Source organism: Chaetodon trifascialis, chromosome 24, assembly GCF_039877785.1.
Source record: "Chaetodon trifascialis isolate fChaTrf1 chromosome 24, fChaTrf1.hap1, whole genome shotgun sequence".
Classification (NCBI taxonomy): Eukaryota; Metazoa; Chordata; class Actinopteri; order Chaetodontiformes; family Chaetodontidae; genus Chaetodon; species Chaetodon trifascialis.
Window position 1 is genome coordinate 4534372 of NC_092079.1, and position 18974 is coordinate 4553345.

General features: G+C 43.0%; 1 protein-coding gene across 1 annotated transcript; it reads left to right on the forward strand.

Annotated features, from left to right (window-relative positions):
- Window positions 1–809: 809 nt before the first annotated feature.
- On the forward strand, window positions 810–17418 carry slitrk6 (SLIT and NTRK-like family, member 6). Its single transcript, XM_070957919.1, has 2 exons — window positions 810–1319; window positions 13391–17418. Exon 2 carries the CDS (start codon window positions 13406–13408, stop codon window positions 15941–15943), a length of 2538 nt encoding a protein of 845 aa, XP_070814020.1. The 5' UTR covers window positions 810–1319; window positions 13391–13405; the 3' UTR covers window positions 15944–17418.
- Window positions 17419–18974: the final 1556 nt, after the last annotated feature.

An 18974-nucleotide genomic window follows, 5' to 3' on the forward strand; every position in this document is an offset into this window, starting at 1 on the left:
CTGAGCAACAGCTCAGCTGGAACTGATTGCACTTCAGTGTCTTGTTCAAGGACACAGACCAGCTTGAACCTCCAGTACACTGCATGATGGAAGGTGTGCAATGTGGCACTGTGCTCATCCCCCGCCAAGACTTGGACACTGGACTTTCGACAAACAAATTGCCTTATTGACGCCCTCAGAAGGACAGATTCCCTTGTGTTGTGTGTTTTGTGAATGAGTCTTTCTTGGCTGATTGGATCATTAATCTGCGCTTGAATGCAAGGGTATATGCATTACATCGCATTAGTTTCATCCTTTATGCATGCTACTGCAGCCAGGCTATTTAAAGCCCATCATGCAAGAATTTTTTTTTTTTTTTCTTGGTATTGTAAGAACCTCTGAGAGGAGGAGCTCCCGTGGAGAACTGCTACACAGCTTTCCCAGTTGTATCATATACAGGGAAATAACGGAAGTAGGCTGTTTTTTCCTTCTAAATAAAATTGTTGCATTTTTAATTTTGGGTTGGAAATCGTCACAGGGAAGTAATGAAACTGACAGAACTCTCACTGGATTTTTTGTTGTTGTTGTTGTTAAAGATGGCGTTAAATTCTATATGTGGGTGTCTTGGATCTATAATGTCTTTTTAATTGGGACATAGCGTAAAACAGGCCTGTCTCAGGAAAATTAATAAAGGAAGGGTTGAGCTCGTGCTTTTATTCTGAAAGGCACCGCCAGAACTCGCGCTGTGTAGTGTGTCTGTCTTGACGCAGCGTCCCTCCTCTGTAGTCCACCTCTACAGCATGCAAATTACAGAGCAACTCCAATATATCGCACATTGGTGAACTCCACAGAGCGCGCGGCTAGGCGCGAGAGCTGGACACGGCATGCGCCTTTCATTATTTTGAGTGGACTCTAAAAGGTGAAGGAATAGCCTCCTTTTGAAGCACTAACACTGCTTTCTTCCCGTGGCTCGAACCCGCAACTCTATCATAATTAATTCTGGGGAGACTGCGGGGAGGAGGGCTCCACTCATCATCCCGGGACCCGGAGTGAAACCTCACCGCCAGCTCCTCGCGCAGCGGAATAATTAGTCGCCCGCGTGTGACAGCTCCATCAGACTCGAGAAAAGCCCGTGGACCCGAGAGGACAAGCGGGCACTGACGGAGCCCGTGAAGTTTGCCCGTGTTTGTCAGCCTGTTTTTGAAGGAGCGCGGTGGACCGGAGAGAAAGTGCCGGGAGGTTTGCCCCCTCTTCAATGCGTCGGTTCCTCGTATCTCCTGATGGACTGAGCACGGTGACATTTGGAACAGCATTTTCCCTGTTTTCATCAGTTTTAGTCGGTAAGCCACAAAGCAGACGAACTTCTGTGAATGTTTCTTGAAAGCACTGCACTGTAGTGTGCTTTAATTTTCATTTTTTTTTCCAATGACGCTCTCTCAGGGAGGCGTCATTCTGCTGTATTTTGAAGTAGGCTCGGCAGAAAGGAATCCAGGTGTCCAGCGAGGCCAGGTTCCAGCTATTTTAATTAGGCTACTGTGCAGTTTACCCTTCCATTTTTTGACCATGACACTCCTATTGTAAAATGTACAGTATGCGGACAGATACAAATCATAGCTGTTTATCGTTTTAGTCCTGTAACGTGTAAGTGCCAGGACCTGACAGGGAGGGAGTTTTCCTAAGGGTCCTCCATTGCCTCCAGCACACCTGGCTGCTTGCCACACGCAGTTACTGTATCCTCCGGCGCTGTGCAGGCTTATGGTGCCCAAGCCTGGTGCTCTGCCACAGAGCTCCTTATTACCCACCGAAAATGTCTCAAACTTTGTCTTAATTGCTCTATTTTACATCTTGAGAACTGATTCAAATGTCCGACAGCTCATTATTCTCTGGTTCTTTTTTTTTTTTTTTTTTTTTTTTTGGCTATCTGCCATAGCTAAATATAGTGGTGGCGTATGAATATTTCTAATTACTGTTAGTGGTCGCAGGTGTGTGTAATGGGCACCGCATCACGGCTTCAAACAGACCTCAGCCAATCAGAGAGGAGGGTTTCTGTGCCATCAGAGGCACAATTAGTCTGCCACATTTGATGTAATGTAAAGTCATTACAGGGCTGTACAGTGCTGGTAACATTATGCATGATTTTTTTTTTCTTTTGCCATGTTGTAGATCACGACTGATTAAATTGAGCTTGAATGCCAGATTAATGTAATCAGTTTGCACTTGCAGAACTGCATTTTTTTTTTCCACGTGAGGTTGAGGTTGGACTTCTATTTAAGTGCAAGTTAATGAAGGAAAGACGTGTCTAATTAGCTTTAAGTTGTGAATTGCATAATTGAGTTTGGACCCCAATTTTTTGCTTGGATGGACCATTGGTTAATAAAGTAATAGCTTAGCAATAAGTGGTCCATACCATGCATGTATGGACCACTTAAGCCTAATGTGTCTGAATAACTTGAGATTAATTATTGATTGATGGTTTTTGGGTCAATATGTGCAAAACTCAGTATAATTTACAAGAAGCTTTTGTGCGCTGCTGTACTAATACTCTGAGGTCTGCGTATAATTATCTGACTTAATGGATACTGATATCTCCCTCTTTTCTCCAGCACTAAAGGACCAATGGCCCCAAATTATTTGCAGTGAAGGGAAATATAAATGTGTGTTTGAGTAGGTGTTGTTGTAATGTGTGAAATGGCCAAGGGAAATTGGTCTAACCGGTGCAGGTGGTCTGCAGTTTTAAGAGAATCAGCTCGGGGGCAAGAGAGGGAAGCAGGCATTGTGAAACTTTATTAAAGCACACTACTTTCAGAGAAAGCCTGCAGATATATTGGAGAGCCTCTGCTTCTCTAAGACACGGAGGAAAGTAGGCAGCGGTAGCCCACAGAATATTGAATCCGTCAAAAAAGGGCTGGAACAAGGGGCAAGGGAGTTGAACTATCTCTTGCCTCTTGAGTGGGTGGATGTCATAATTATCATTTCTGTAGGATTGCGGTGGAGGGCCACGGCCGCTGGCAGAATCTCTGCAGATATGTGGGTGTAGTGGTGGTGTCGACCCTGTAGGGCAAGCCACATCACTTCCAATACAGAGGAAAAAGGGACATGTCCCACCGTAATTGGTGCCTGGGAACACTACAGGGCGCTCCGGGAAGTTGATAGACGGTCAGGGCTCGTACGAGCGCATAAACAAGGCCGGGGACGTGGGCAGGCGCACGCACGAGCGCAGGAACACACTGGCACACATGCACGCTCTAGCAATAGAGTGCAGGCGGGGCTCTAATCTGCTCTCCCATGTCAGGCTGAAATGAAACAACCCCTGGCTGGACGCAACAAGTCTCGCTATCTCGTATTCTCCGTCTTAGTCTCCCTCTCATTCTCTGTTTCAGCCCCCAAGCAAAAGCAGCCTGAGCCCAAGTGGATGCATGCAACTGTTGGTTGGTGACCTCTGTGTGAATAGGGAGAATAGTCTGTGTGTGTGTGTGTGTGTGTGGGGGGGGGGGGGGGGGGGGGGGGGGGGACGACACACACTAAGATCAGCCATTGGTATACCATGCCTTATGTTACAGTTAGCTATGGCAAGTATATATTTGCCTGAATTAGTGGTATGACTCATATTGTGAACAGTTAACACTCCCTGTTACATACTTTCGATGTAATTGTCAGGCAAGGTGTTCTGCATCATTAAAACTAGCTCTTGCCCTCTTTTGCTTAGTCACTCCTTGTTGTATTGCCGTTGTGCAGGAGTGTGTTATCTCGAACACCTCAAAGAAAATAGCTTTTTTTTTCTCTAAAAGCTCGTCTTGCTATAAACCTCTCTGTCAAGAGATATATAGGAGGTGGGAGCTTCGGGCCAGTGGATCTCTTACTGGAGTCTGCTGAGTCGATAGAGTACTAGCAGGGCTTGAGACCCAGTGAAAGAACAGCACTTAAAATCATTTTCAACACAACGGGTTCCCAGTTGTTGTTGTTGTTTTTTTGAAGTTGTGTTACTGATCAATGTTTTAAGCTGATATTTTGCAGAAATGACAGTGTCCAATGCAACGAGGTTTTGTTGCCTTCTCATTCATGACAGGTGCTGAGTCTGTCTGTCTTTCTGTCTTGCTGAGTGCATTATAAATATTGGAAAACCTCCTGTTTGGAAAGCAGCACATAAAATATCATGGGCTGTGGTTAGCGTTCTGGTGAAGTGCTCAGTGGGCAGATTATTTAGGACGATAAACACACCACTGCCTTTGTTTGAAACGCAACCCTCTGTTGCATCAGCGTCACGTGTGATATGCACCCATTTCTTCTGCCAGACGTGCCCGATGTGTTGTGTTGTCTGTAAATGCATTTTATCTGTTATGATTCAAAGCATTTTAAGGTGCCTGGCAGTAATCCGTCCCAAACACAAACAGGGAATTATGGGTGTTGAGGTGTCTCTCTGATTTGACTTTGAAGCTTTTGTTCCTCCAGCAGGTTTTAACAGGAGCTTTAGAATGCTGTCCAGGCTCTTTAATTGCCCGCTGTGGCATTCCTGCTTAATTGGTCTTGAAAGGTCTTGTTCAAAAGGACAGTGCAGGTCAGCTCAAGTCTCTGTAGTTGTTAAGTCATCAGACACTCAATTAACTCAGCCACTGTGCATGATCTTAAAAAAAGAAAAACTCAAGGGGCAGAAAAACAAAATACCTTGAAGTAAATCTGCATTAAAGTTGCTGTCTAAGTGTACTCCGACAGACTTATTTAAAGCTTCTCCAGACTTTTTTATGTAAAAATAGACCTGTTTTATAAGCCCGGCAGATCCATCAAGTCTTGTTATTTCCACTGGTGGTCGACTGGATTCCCTTCAGGCAAGTGTATCAGTCCACGCAGGGTGTCAAATGGGTGCAGTTTTGTTCTACTGAGTCTGCATCATAAAGCCACTTAAACTGATCCCATGTGTGACAGGACTAAATTATGGAAGTGTCTATCGAATAAATAGGGAGAGGGCAGAGTGAAAGAGAATCAGGTATACACGAGCCAGCCAGTGATTTTCTGTCAGATAAAAGCTTGCCAGTGCATGTTTCCCAAAGCAACAAACAAATAGCTAATACTAATCTTCTGTACTGTTATTTCTTTTTCCTCACCACAGGAGCTGAGGGAACCTTGGGTCTGTTTTTGCTAGGTTAGCTGAAAGATAATCCACAGGGCTTTAAGCTGGGCCACCATTGTTTTGTTTCTTTCTTTATTTATTTTATTTTTTTCCCCATTCTTCTCATGGATGTCCATTGGCTCAACATACTCAAACACAATTTGAATTTAAAATTGTGCAGCTGTTTGCAGAATCACTTGTGAAAATAGTTAGGAGCAGATGATGGCACCGTAACCACCAATGAAGTAGTTTGAGGCACATAAGCACCCATGTTATGTGTTGTACTGTAGTTGCATAGGAAGGTGATAATATTATGTAGATTTAAACTGGCATCAATAGTAGAGGTATGAACTTTTGGTTTTATGAGCATTAGAATATTCAATTTTTTGGATGGAACAAAGCCTGGCGTTCACAAAATGACATGAGCAACACTTTGATTTGCCTCTTCGTCCTGTTGTGCCGACACTACAGAATGTTACGTGGTGCCCTTTCTATTGTTTATCCTCTGTAAGCAAGTCTGGCTAGCTATAATGTGTGGCTCCTTTGAGACTGAAGTTTGTGTATCAGCCAGCAGATCTCCACCTATTTATGGAGTGAATCATAAGACTGTCATTACTGGTACCCTGTGGCCTTTTTACTGAGGGTGGGTGCGCCTTTTAAATGAGCAATTCAGCTGAGAACAGATAAAGATGAAGATACTTAGGACGTTATATAGGCTATTCTGACCTAAAGTGGAATATGAAATACTTGCTGAGTATTTCTAAACAGTTCATAACTCATCTTAACCAGTTTAATCATGAGTACCAGAATGGTCATGGTGCAGCACTCATGACAATAACTGTACTAAAGTATATTTTTCTTGTGACGTGCCAGATTCTGCCAGTATTCTGCATTAATTTATCTGCAATTTACCAGTCTTGCCGGGCACTGGTTAGTCACTCCAGAATTAAATGTGTCCCTTTTTAAAGGAACAATAATTTACTCATAAAATGTGCATCTGCTTGGTGCAGATGTCTTTCCTTACAAAATGTACCTTGATGCCACAATACACTGGTGTAATCTGCCTGCTCATTTCTGGAGAACTAATTACTGCGCATTAGTTAAACAGACCATTTGAAATGCAAGCCCTCTAAATCGCGCTTGCCAGGGGAGCCGAGCCACCCCCCTCCCATCCCCGTGCAGTCTTTGTGCTTCTATTATTAGTTCTATCATGCATATGTTTGCTATCAGAAATTAAGGCCCACCAGCTGAGAACAGTAAGAGAGGAGGCTGTGCAGTATAGAAGGGAGCCAGTTAGTGAAAACGTGTTTCTGTACTTGTATCAGTTTATTTTCACATACATGCATGAGGTTTCTACGTGTTCAGTCTGTCAGGCCCTCATTCCATATGATCAGCCGCCAGCTGTTCGAACTGCTGCATGACAGGAGAGCGCACAGCTGATCTGGCTTTTTAACAGGCCACTGATGTTTCTAAAGATGCAACCCTTGTAGCAACCAGCCGAGCATGGGGCATGATCCCCGCCCCCCTGGTCACCAAGGCTGTGTGCTTAAAACTCCGCCAAAAGGATCTTTGCGTCTGCATGGTAGAGCGGTTGGTGGAGGAATTATGGGTTGCGACAGGCTAAGTCCTGTCCAGGTGGAGAATGTGGGATTAATTTAATAGTTGGTCAAGTTGGTTTACTCAATGTTTTACTTTTTCCCTGAGCTGAAAATGGTGTTCAATATGTATTGATTTTGTGGATACCTCAAAGGAAAGTGAATAAACCCAAAAAATATAGGCTATTTCAGGCACTTTGGAAAGCACGCATCATTCTCTGCATGCTTCCTCTGACACCAATGCTGTATACCATGGACCAGAAGCCCGCCACCATCCTCAGAGCACATGTTCTCGGAAGTGACACTGAGACATAATTTGGCATAAACTGAGATCGTTTCCCACTGAAATTCCACTAATGAGTCAAATGCTGCTTTCACATGGACTCAGGCAGCATACTGGATATTATTTTAGTGGATGAGAAATTATGTGAGGCTGCCAGAGTCCACCAGCGATGGTAACGGTTCACAGCATTGCTGTCTTTTTATTTACAACTGGATGTCACATAGCTCCCTCACAACAGGAGAAAACAGGGGAGATCTGGACAATTTGTGCAATTATACATCTAATAATTATTAATTCTTTGTCAATGAAACAACATCACCATGGCAAGATATGCTCATGTTTGTTCCATTTTGCTGTTCTGCCATTCCATCAGACTGTTTGTTTTCTCCCTGGCGTCCCAAATGTGTTGACTGTCTGCCGTCTTACGTCTGAATCCATGTGAATGCACTATAAGAATAATATTAAGTCAAAGGAACATTTATACCTGGATGGAATTCTGAATCATTGTGTTTGATTCTTGTTGTGGAGTGCAGATTACATTTTAGCTTTTGGAAACGCAGATGATACACTTGTATATGAAGTAATATTTATATGATTCTGACAGGGAACCTCAGACTTCAGTGAATTAAAATGTACTCCCTCAACCTCCCTGTTGTCAAGATCCATAAATCACTATGACTGCAGGTAGCATAGCAATGAGGATGACTGAGGTCATAAAATGCTAAGAACTGAGGTGACTGTGAAGCCTTTGTTGAAAACCAAGAAAATTCTATCCACAAGATATCCACTCAATATGTTTTAAAACACAAATATGGAGTGACTTTTATCAGTTTTGACGGAGTTGGGAGAACGGCTCTATCTGTCGGGTGCCACTAGGGATAACAAGCCTTTCATACTTGTACATCAAGTTGCCTCACGCTACAGAAAAAGAATTAGGCTTCTGCCTTATGGGCTATTTGTGGCTCGAGCATGCTTTACTTCCTCTGACAGTGACGAGGACAGAACATGACTACAGCTGTGTTCATATTATCTAAAAATAATGTCTTAAACTATCTACTGGATAATGTGCATGTGACTCGCCACAGTTGAAATCCAGGTTTGTGTTGCGTTGTCACATAACTCATCTCTATTGTGTGCGTCAGTTCACTGCGAGCCAAAGACAAAAGACAAAAATGAGTCGTACTGCAGCACTGACGGTTTGGTTCATGAAGTGTGTAAAATCAATGGAAAGCAAGGGCGCGTATGCTTTGTGCTCTTCAGTGAGGACTGCACACCCAGCTGTATTGCAAACCCATCATTTTTGTGGAGTTTTGTCAAAGTCGAACAGTGTTTGACCATTCATATTGAACAGGATAGACTGGATAGGAAAGATGCAAGAAGCAGCTTTTATATATGTGTGTGTGTGTGTGTGTGTGTGTGTGTGTGTATATATATATATATATATATATATATAAGCAATTGCTCCATTGCTTTTTCACATTACATAGACCAGTGGTGCCAGTTAATCTAGTATTTCAAGCCTTTTTATGGCAGTTGATAGTACTCTGGTACACAGAATGAAAATTAAGTAGAAAAGCACATTTCAGTCATGTTTATGGTGCTGCATAGTGGAGCCAGGGTGGTGCACCCACTTCCCTGCCTTTATGTTGTCTTCCCTACTGAAGTGTCCATGAGCAAGAAACTGAAGCTTTGCTGGCTGCTAACCCCTGCTCCTCCTGTGAGGGAGGTAAAAGGCAAAGAGGATCTCCCTTTAGGGACCAGTAAATTCTAAAGAGTTGCACTTACATCACTGTGAGTGATGCGCAGGCCTGTTTAGTGTTAAGCCATCGCATGTGATATTCAGCTCAGTCTGTTGGCTGTTATTGTCATTGATGGATGGGGTATATTATGCGCATTGATCAGCTGTTTCGCAGAGCCGTGTTCTGCGTGGTTGAAGAAGTATCCGTGTGCCGTATGAACGTGTGTATTCATGACTTGACTGCGTGAATGTCGAAAGGAAGGCACAGAAGAAGCCTCATCACTGTGACATGATACTGTACTCATGAGGGTGCATTGTGCTTCCATGATATTCTGGAGCGCTTCACTGCACTCGAACAATACAATTCACTGCTGGCCCAAATAAACTATGAACATGCTATTTATGGGTCTGTAAGTGGCCAAGGCCTATTGTGTATGTCATAGCGTCTGTAGAAAGACTCATTGTGTGATTAATATTCTATCAACAGATTTTTCTTCTCCGCTTTCCCTCTGCTGTCATTCGCTCCTCAGCCCTGTGCTAGTTTTTTTTTTTTTTTTTTTCTCACTCATCTCATTTGATGTTGGACGATGAGTTGGCTTCATACTCATGCATGACGGGAGATCTCACAGGGCTTCAGTAGATCTCTAATTGAATTGTCTGAACAGCAAGAGATGCACATTTGCATTTGGAAAGAGAGCGCAGCAGAAGACCGGCACCGGAAGAGTGTTTCATCTCCCGTGCTGGTCATGCTGACTTCCATGCAACATTGATTACCTGAAAAATGGATCAGTTAGAGAAGTCTGTTTGAAATACAAAAGAAAGAGTGCACTAGGCTAATGCCTTTCCATATCTGCCCTCAGCTGCGTTATCATGCAGTGCCTGATAGCATCTGTCAATAGTCTGTTTCATTTCGCATTGTCTTACCAGCCATCAGGGTCACAGAGGTGAGTGCCTTGGGTACCATGACCACCACCAGACTTCTGAACAAGCAAATACAGATAAGTAATGAAAGGAAATGGCTCGAGATATTCTTTGGTGCCATGTTTTGGACCCATTTTTGGAACGTTATCGCTGTCCAAACAATGCATATTTAATAGGTTTGACAAATTAGATTTCTGTGTTTCATTCAATTTCACCATATTATTTTCCACTGATAAATATGGATAATTGGAGCTCAGACAGTCCTATCTTCTCATTTTCCTTCTTTTATTGGTTCATGACAGTAATTTCTTAGCTCGCTATGATGTGCAAGAGACTTTACAAATGTTGGAGATTTCAAAGCAAGCAAATCTTTTCCTGTGTTTTAGGACATGTCCACCTGTTTTCATGTCTGTTATCTCCAAAAAGATATAAACAACATTATAGCAGGTCAAATTTCCCTATTTTCCAGGGAGCTATCTTCTCTGAAATACATATAAATATTACATCAAAGGCTTACTTTTGTTGATACTGTAAAATAAATGTCACTAACAAACAAAGAGCTTCAGTTCTGTAAGATATCTGAAAATGACATGAGAGGTTTCCTACCAGAATGCTAAATAATTACCTTAAGGTCACTGCTCACCATTTCAGAAATGACACTAGTATTTCATGTGCGCACTTACCGGTTTTTTACTTGTCATTTTGAGAGATTTTTCAATGGTGGGTCTCTGTTGTTGTGCTGCTGTGCAGGCTGACTCAGAGCACCGGATGTCCCTACAGGCGAGAATATGCAACCAATTATTCTGGTGGATAATACTGTGGTGATTCCCAGTAGAAATTAGTGAGAGGGATTATTAAGGCATTTGGTTTGTGAACTTTATTTTTACTCTGTTGACAGGCTGTTGGTGAAAATATATGTCGATATTATTTGTTTTGTTTGGTGTCAGTTTTTCTTGGTTCGCTTGATGATGAGCCTCTCAGATTCTCCTGTGTTCCCTGTAAGATTTCAGCGTTTCCAGTGAGGAGTGTGAGTCTAGGTTTGCCGGGGCTGAAAAGTTTACAGAAACCTCGGGGTATATGCCCGTATACATCAAAGATGTTGGACATGGTGTTGACTAGGCTTTCATCAATAATTTTGACTTCACCCCACAGCGCAAAAAAATGCTTTGAGACACGAATAGGCAAAAGGTGAGAGTTTAAAATTTAAGAGATGCCTTCAAGTTCAGCTTTTGCCTTTTGAGCTGAGAGCTTTGTTGAGGGTTTGGCTGTGTGTGGGCTTGTCGAGAATTTCACCTGAACTCACGGTTAATCGTGCTGATTATCTGGCATTTTGAGATCAACGGCACTGGCTGACGCCTGCGCTCATGAAGCTGATTAAAACAAAAGAAATGTCAACGCAGACAGCTTTGTCAGTGCGGCTGGTGTGGAATGATTGTAGTACTTTCAAAGCAGCTGGTTGCTTTTGATAATAGGTGAGAGATACTATAGCCTCAGTCCAGCAAGTGGACACGCACTAACTGGAGGTTATCCACTTTCCAACACGTTTTAGGGAACGCACGTTAAGGTCTTCTGGCTGACACCGACGTGCCTGTGTGTGTTTCATCTGGGCTTCAACACAGCAAGCTAACTCGGCACAGAGTTAATGAGAGGTAGTTGTGGATTCATTCGAGGAAGTCCTGTCACCTCTTGTCACTTGATAGATGATAAGAGCAGGCTGTGCAAGGCGAGTGAACAAAGTTATTCTTTTTTTATGTGTTTGATTGTTTAGTGTGGCGCTTTGGCTTGGGCAAGTCCGTAAACAAACATAAACAAACATACCAAAATGTACTTCAGGGCAGTTTGGGAAAGGCAGTGCAAAGTACCAATTTCCATTCTCTCAGAAATGAGATCAAGTATAAGATAAATGCTGTTGATAAGGGCTCTCAAATTTGGTTTGTAATTCATATGTTTTTATTTTTTTTGCATTGCTTTTTGATTATCTGTGGATGTTAGTTGAAACATTTTTATTAAATAAGTGCACTGCAGGCAGAGTGCAGGTCTACGATAGCAACAGAGACGATGTAGCCTGTAAAATTAGTATTAGATAAATGTTCATTGAAGCATTTTCGGTGTTAAATTGTTGTATTTTAGCAGATGTAATCAGCCATCAGCTGCCCTGCTCTCTAAATATCTCCACTGGCCATAAAAAAACCCACACTGGCCAACTAACGACAGTAGTCTGGTGTTCCTGTTAATGTTCGGCTTCTCTCCTAGTTAGACTGAAGCAGGTATTTAAATTACTACATATTGAGGGTACAGAGGTACATTTGGTAGATGTACATTCTGTATGTGTGTAGTCACACAATCCACATTCCAAACCACATTTTATGCCACACTACCTACTTTATGTCACAGGCGATTGCAAACACCCCCTGAAAATGTGCCCAATGTCTCATTGACTTTCACTAGGGAGGAAGTATTTTCTGGTCGAAAGAGGGTAGACTACATTTATAGATGGATCATGAGTCAGAGGTTTCAGCCTCTGACAAACACTGTTCTCCACAAGCTGTATCAGCTGAACTTGCCTAGTCTTGTTAGAATGAAGCATTCCAGATGCTAATGAGATTCGTTAACAAGAGCAGCTGTGCCTTCCTGTCATCTTTCCGTGTCTTATCTTTTTGAACAATTATGCTAGTTAACAGTGGATATCTAGTTGTCCTTGATCACGGGAAAATGTCTGTACTCCTTCAACTCTCTCCTGAGAGCAATCCCGTCTTTGATCCATTATGATTTTAGTCAAATGAATGGAATGGATTGAGATGTGGTGCCGAGGCACTCTCATAATTAAAATCCCATTTCTGTGTTTCCCTTGTCATTCAACATAAATCCTGCTTGCAGTGATGTTTGAGTTTTCTTCATAGGAGCTCAGATTAACAGTGTAGGTTCGGTTTGTGATAAATTTGAGTCCAGTCACATGACAGATAATGGCTGCCTGTTATAAATGTTATTTTGACATGGACTTGAAATGGACTGAAATAACTTTTGCATTTGTATGACTCACACTGAGTAAGTCTTGATGCATACAAAGGGCAGAAAAATCAGTCAAATGAGAGTCATTTCTTTAAATGTACCATTATCCCACTGTGAGTCACTGAGAAGAGACGCTGCATTTCCTCAGTGCTAAAATGCAGTGTCCTGTTAGATACTGTGGACTCTGATGACTGTTTTATGTGCATTATTAGGATTCCCATTACTGGCTACACTTGGTTTAACTCATGTCCATGCCCAGGATACAGCATTGCTAACTAGTATAAAGGCCACAGAGGGATAAAACATACAGAAAGAAAAGAGCAACTAATATTGATAACTTTCTGATTGTGCAATTAAAAGTGAGCAGAATCAACAGAGTGGAGAGTAATGGGCATGTAAACACTGTTTGCCTTTTCCAGGTATATATTTTTCATGTTGCTTTACTCCACTACCAAGACTCTGTCATCCAAGAAGAGTGTGACTTCCCTTCATGCATATGATGCACCCATAAATGTAATTTCACGCTATTACACTTTAACACATACAACAACCAAAGTTCATGTATTGTAACACATGAAACTTGTATGACATTTGGATCACAGGGATGAATATCATTTAACAGGCATTTAAATAGGAGGATTCAGTACAATACATTTAATTTAGTGTCAAATTTTGCATGACTTTTAAAACAATGTGCACTTAATGTTCTTTTTTTTTTTCTCCCCACCCCTTCTGCCCGTGTTTCTATCCTTTCTTCACAGATATCTCAGACCGAAATGCTGCCCTGTATCATTTTCATCGCCTTGTTTCTCACTGCGGCCCGATCCCAAGATATCCATCCCTCACAGGCATCATCCTCTATTAGTGAGTCTTGTGACTCCTTGTGCTCCTGTGAGGGAAAAGATGGTATCCTTCATCTTAACTGCGAGCAAAGAAACATCAGCAAAATCTCCCAAATCAAAATCCCGTCAGGTGTGCCCTTCCACCTGAACCTTTACAAAAATGACTTGGTTGAGCTCCGAGCAGAAGAAATGGAAGGGCTTAAGAATGCCCTTTCGCTGCACATTGGGGGTAATAGCATACAAGAGCTGGAACCAGGGGTCTTTAGCACTCTGGGTTCACTGAAAAAACTCCATATAAATAGCAATTTCCTCGTCACTCTGAAAGAGGACACTTTTCAAGGCCTGGTGAATTTGGAGTTTCTTCAAGCTGACACAAATTTCATTCGGGTCATCGAGCCGGGGGCCTTCAACAAACTGATCCGCCTCAAGGTCCTCATCCTGAATGATAATTCCATCGAGTTTTTACCCAGCAACATCTTCCGGTTTGTGCCCCTTACACACCTGGATTTACGTGGCAACAAGCTCCAGACGCTGCCTTATGTCGGGTTTTTGGAGCACATCGGACGGATAATGGAACTGCTCCTTGAGGACAATGACTGGGTCTGTGACTGTGACATTTTACATTTGAAAATTTGGATGGAGAACATGAGGGCCCAGTCAGCAATCGGGGACGTGATCTGCAGCACACCACATCACCTTAAGGGGACCATTCTGGCGAAAGTGAAGCGGGATGTTCTCTGTCCGTCCCACGCAGACATTAACCTGGAGGAGCCGTCAAAGTCATTGGATATGGTTGTTACTCCCTCATCCAAAGTGTCTCAGATTCCCAAGTTGATCGACGCCAAAGACGACGCCAAGGTACCGACACCGTCTCACATTCCCGGCAGTCCCTGTGTGGAGCACTGTTCTTGTCACAATCACCCCGTGGCTGGGTTTTTGATGCACTGTCAGGACAGAGGAATTCAAAAGGTATCAGATATCGGAATACTTCAGCAGAGCCCCACTAAACTGGTCATGACGGGAAATATGATTCAGAAACTCCTGAAATATGATTTTGTCACATATGACACCTTAGAATTGCTCAACTTGGCCAACAACAGAATTGATTACATTGATAATGAAACTTTCCTCAGCTTGAGCAGCTTGAAAAAACTCTATTTGAATGGCAACAGAATTGAAAAACTGTTCTCCACAATGTTCGTGGGGCTCCACAACCTTGAATACCTGTATCTGGAATACAACCTCATCAAAGAGATTGCTCCAGGCACATTTAATCCCCTGCCAAACCTGAAGCTGTTGTCATTAAATAACAACCTGCTCAGCTCTCTTCCAGCACAGATATTTCGCAATGTGCCCCTCACCAAATTAAACCTGAGAAAAAATCTACTTATGCATCTGCCAGTGAGCAACGTGCTTGATCAACTTGACTCACTCGAGCAGATTTATTTAGAGGACAACCCCTGGGACTGCAGCTGTGACTTGCTCAGCCTCAAACAATGGGTGGAGAAACTCAGAAAGGACATAGTGGTGGGCTCTATTTTGTGTCACACCCCGAAGAAAGTGATGCAGGCTGAACTGAGAAGCCTTCGTCATGAGATCCTATGTCCTGGTCTAGGGACCTACTACTCTATGTCCCCAGGTGGGGAGGAGAGCGTGACGGCAACACTGGGGCCTGACAGCATCGGCAAGGGCTTGTTCAGCTCGCTCACAGACACTGTCCCGCTCTCAGTGCTCATCTTAAGCCTTCTTATGTTTGTGCTCATGATTATATTCTGCTCAGCGGGGTTGGTTGTGTTTGTGGTGCACCGGCGGCGACGCAGGGCAAAGAAGAAGGCAGCAGAGGAGCAGCCCCGAGAAAACACCAGCAGTAGTCCCATTCACTTACATTACAGCATGTACGGGCAGAAAACAACACACCACACTCTGACACAAAGAACAGGGTCTGCCACTCTGTACGAAGAGAGATCACACAGTCCCATTGTGCAGATCTGTCGCAACCCCACCTACTGCTCCCAGCACAAGGAGCACGACGCAGACTTGGATTATAGCCTCGACGAGCCCAGCACCAAGCATCATGTCTGTCGGAGTATCATGGAGAAGGAGAACACGTCACCGCTCACGGGAAACCCCAGCTCAAAGTTCAGACCCATGACTGGAGAGTGCCCCGCCGAGTTCGTCACGCTCGGAAATCCCAACTCCTTGTACAGGAACATTCTGGAGAGGGAGAAGGAGCTGCAGCAGCTTGGAATAACGGAGTACCTTAGGAAAAACATGCCCCAGCTTCAGTCTGCTGTAGACATGCAGGTCCCGGGGCACCAGGAGGAGTTAAAGCTAATGGAGACGATTATGTACTCAAGACCACGCAAGGTCATGCTTGAGCAAACTAAGAATGAGTACTTTGAACTTAAGGCTAACTTGCATACTGAGCCAGACTACTTGGAGGTTCTGGAGCATCAAACTGCTTTTAACTGATCTTAAGCATTCGAAAAATAAATTATACAAAAAATGAAAAATAAAAACTATATATATTATGTTTTGAACCAAGTGCCTTGTCCTGTCTGCCCTCTTGTACTTTCCACAGTGTGAAATATATATCATGGGCACATCACTTTAAGTTTAATTGTAGCACAGAATGTAACTGGTTTATTTTTGTGAACTTTTATCTGTTGACAGCCATGTTATGTAGCTGGTGAAGGGGGAAGCAGATTTGGCCAAATGTAACTTAAAGAAGCCATTGCAGTGTGTTGAGCAGGCCTGGGTTGAAACCATCTTTGAAATCCACTCAGTCAGCTTTTTCCGATTGATTGAATTTCCACGGTGCACCGCCGCTAAACCAATTGATCCGCACAGCGCATACCCCCCCCCCCCCCCCCCATCTGACATCCTGATAGGATAAAACAGATGTCTGCAAAGAAGCAAGTGAATTTCAATCAACACTTGACCCAGAATTGCTGTTTAATCAGTCTATCCTGACTCTGGGCATGACCTGATTACGCCCTCTGTCAACATAAGCCAGCTGGAAGGCTGTAAGCAGAATGCTCATTGTGCCGTAGAGTTAGCAAAATGCCAACTGTACATTGGAAAACAGTAATAGGAGTGTGGCTCCACTGCTATTTTCCTGTCAGTTTCTTTGATCGATCCAACACGCTGCACACTTGCAGTCAAAGGACCTTTATTTATTTTTATACAAGCTGGTGTACACAGGATGTTTTTTCTTCTCTCAATCAGTAAATACAGCACTTAAAGTATATATTATACACAACTGTAATCTTGTACAAACGCATTGCACTAATCAAATGCCATAAGGTGGTGCATGACAATCAACAGAGTCCTGCTGAAACTTTTTGTTTGTTTGTTTGTTTGTTTGCTAGAAAAAATGAGCCACAAATGTGTGTGATCCTTCACTGTGTGTCTGTGTGCGCGAGCGCGTGTGAGACTGTGTTTCATGTCACTAATTTATGTCAATATTCAATGAGCATTCAGGAACATCGCTCCTTCCTCATGCGGCGCTGACTGATTTGGAACTGTTTGGAACTTACTAGAGGCGGGGCATATTAACCTGTGAGCACATGAATGGTTACCGACGAGCAACATTACCCAAAAAGCTCCAGCTTTCTAAGCAGACAACCTGCCGACTCACCCCAGCCAACTTTTCTGCGTTGCTCAGCTCTTACTGAAAGCTATGAACTGCTGGTGACATCTCCCACGTGGACATTGTCAGGATTTACACTAGACGGTCCAATCATACTCTTGGAAACTCATTGAAACGGTTCATGTAAGCACACACTCTGTAGCTTTTCTACTTAACTAGATTTAATTATTTATTCTGTATATTTTGTACATACCTATGTTCCATTATATCTTTGGGTTTTGTGTGCCTTCAGTGCTGTACAGAATATAAACAGAAGTTGTAACTGATAAACAGGAAATAAAGAGTTGCAATATTACCTAAAGTTGGAGCAGCCTTTATGGATAGCTGAAGCACACTGCATATCCATCATCTTAGATAGAAGAAGGTGGAACGACTGTAGCCTCTCTGCAGTCTGCTGACTAATTGACACTGCAGCCGCCCTGAGCTCCGTCTACATCCCAAAATAATGGCACTCTCTCTCAATGTGTTATCAGTCCTTCACAGTACATATGTATATGTGCATGCATGTACTTGTATACACACCATTTGGTTGTTTTCCTGCTGTGTGAGTAATTTAACCCCACCACGATGGCTCAAACCTAGTCCTTAATCACACAAGCATGGCTGCAGGCTTTTTCACCAGCCGTGGATTTCTGCATGACTCTCATTTTCTCCCTCTCTTCGGGGAAACAGTGGAGCTTCTCTAATTCCTCTATTTTCTATCATAATTGATGTATCAGAAGCCCTTTTGAAAGAACGCACGCGAAGCCTTGCAGTTTGAACCAGCACTCGCATACCGATACAGATCCCCCACCTACATGAATAAATAAATGTTCATACATTTGTATGCAGACACGCATCATTTAAGGTATGCAAACTCAAAGAAGCAAACAGACCAGTACACACACATACTCACACACACAGCAGGGAAGATGAATTATCCTCTGCAGCTTGATCCTGTGAGACTCATAAGCAATATGCTCTTCTAAAGGTGAGACATTAGCAAAGTGCAGAACTGTGTTCAGAGGGATTCTTTACTTTTGGGACTGACTTCAAATAAACGGAATCACTTCTGAAGTCAAGCTCACCAAGGCGTCCACCTTGCAACGAAATGACGCTGAATTCTTTTAACAAGCCAATAACCACAACTCAAAGAGGAGTTAATGAACTTAGGTCTCATACTGGTAAAACCTTTTGTCTTCAAACAGAAAAAAATATCTTGTTATTCAGTAATTAAATTAGAATTTTCAGGTTTGCCTTCACAATAGATGTCACCATTGTTACTGTATATTGCACAGCATCTTCGTCTCACACTGACTTGTGAACTTTAGAACAGAAGCCCACATGGAGTAGGTGATGTGAGGAGGTTCTGATGCGCTTTGCTGCATGAATTTGCACAATAATGATGAAGAATGGTGATACATTAGAGCTAAGTACCTCTTGTGCGATGGAGCTATGGAGCCATAGCTCTACTGACTGGATGTTCATGTTTAGAGGCAACTGCTGCAACACTGTTCCTCACACACCGATGTACCGACTGTGATCACGTGTAATGTAATTACATGGAAGCATGAACAATGGCGCTAATTGTAGGACTCATAGTAAGCCTGAAAGTGTAAAGGTAAGCAATGGTGAAAGATAAACACAAAACACATTGTTTACACACACAAAGCACACGGGCTAGATTCACAGTCAAACAAGCTCACGGACCTGAGCTCAGACAACACACCAGTAACCGACTGTGACTATTTACAATTCATTTTGAACGCTGCCGATGTTTGTTCTGCATCACAGCCAGACACGAATTGTGTCTCGTGAGCTGAAATGTGGTTATACAGTCGGGTCTCTTTGCACATGAGCAGCAAACACAAA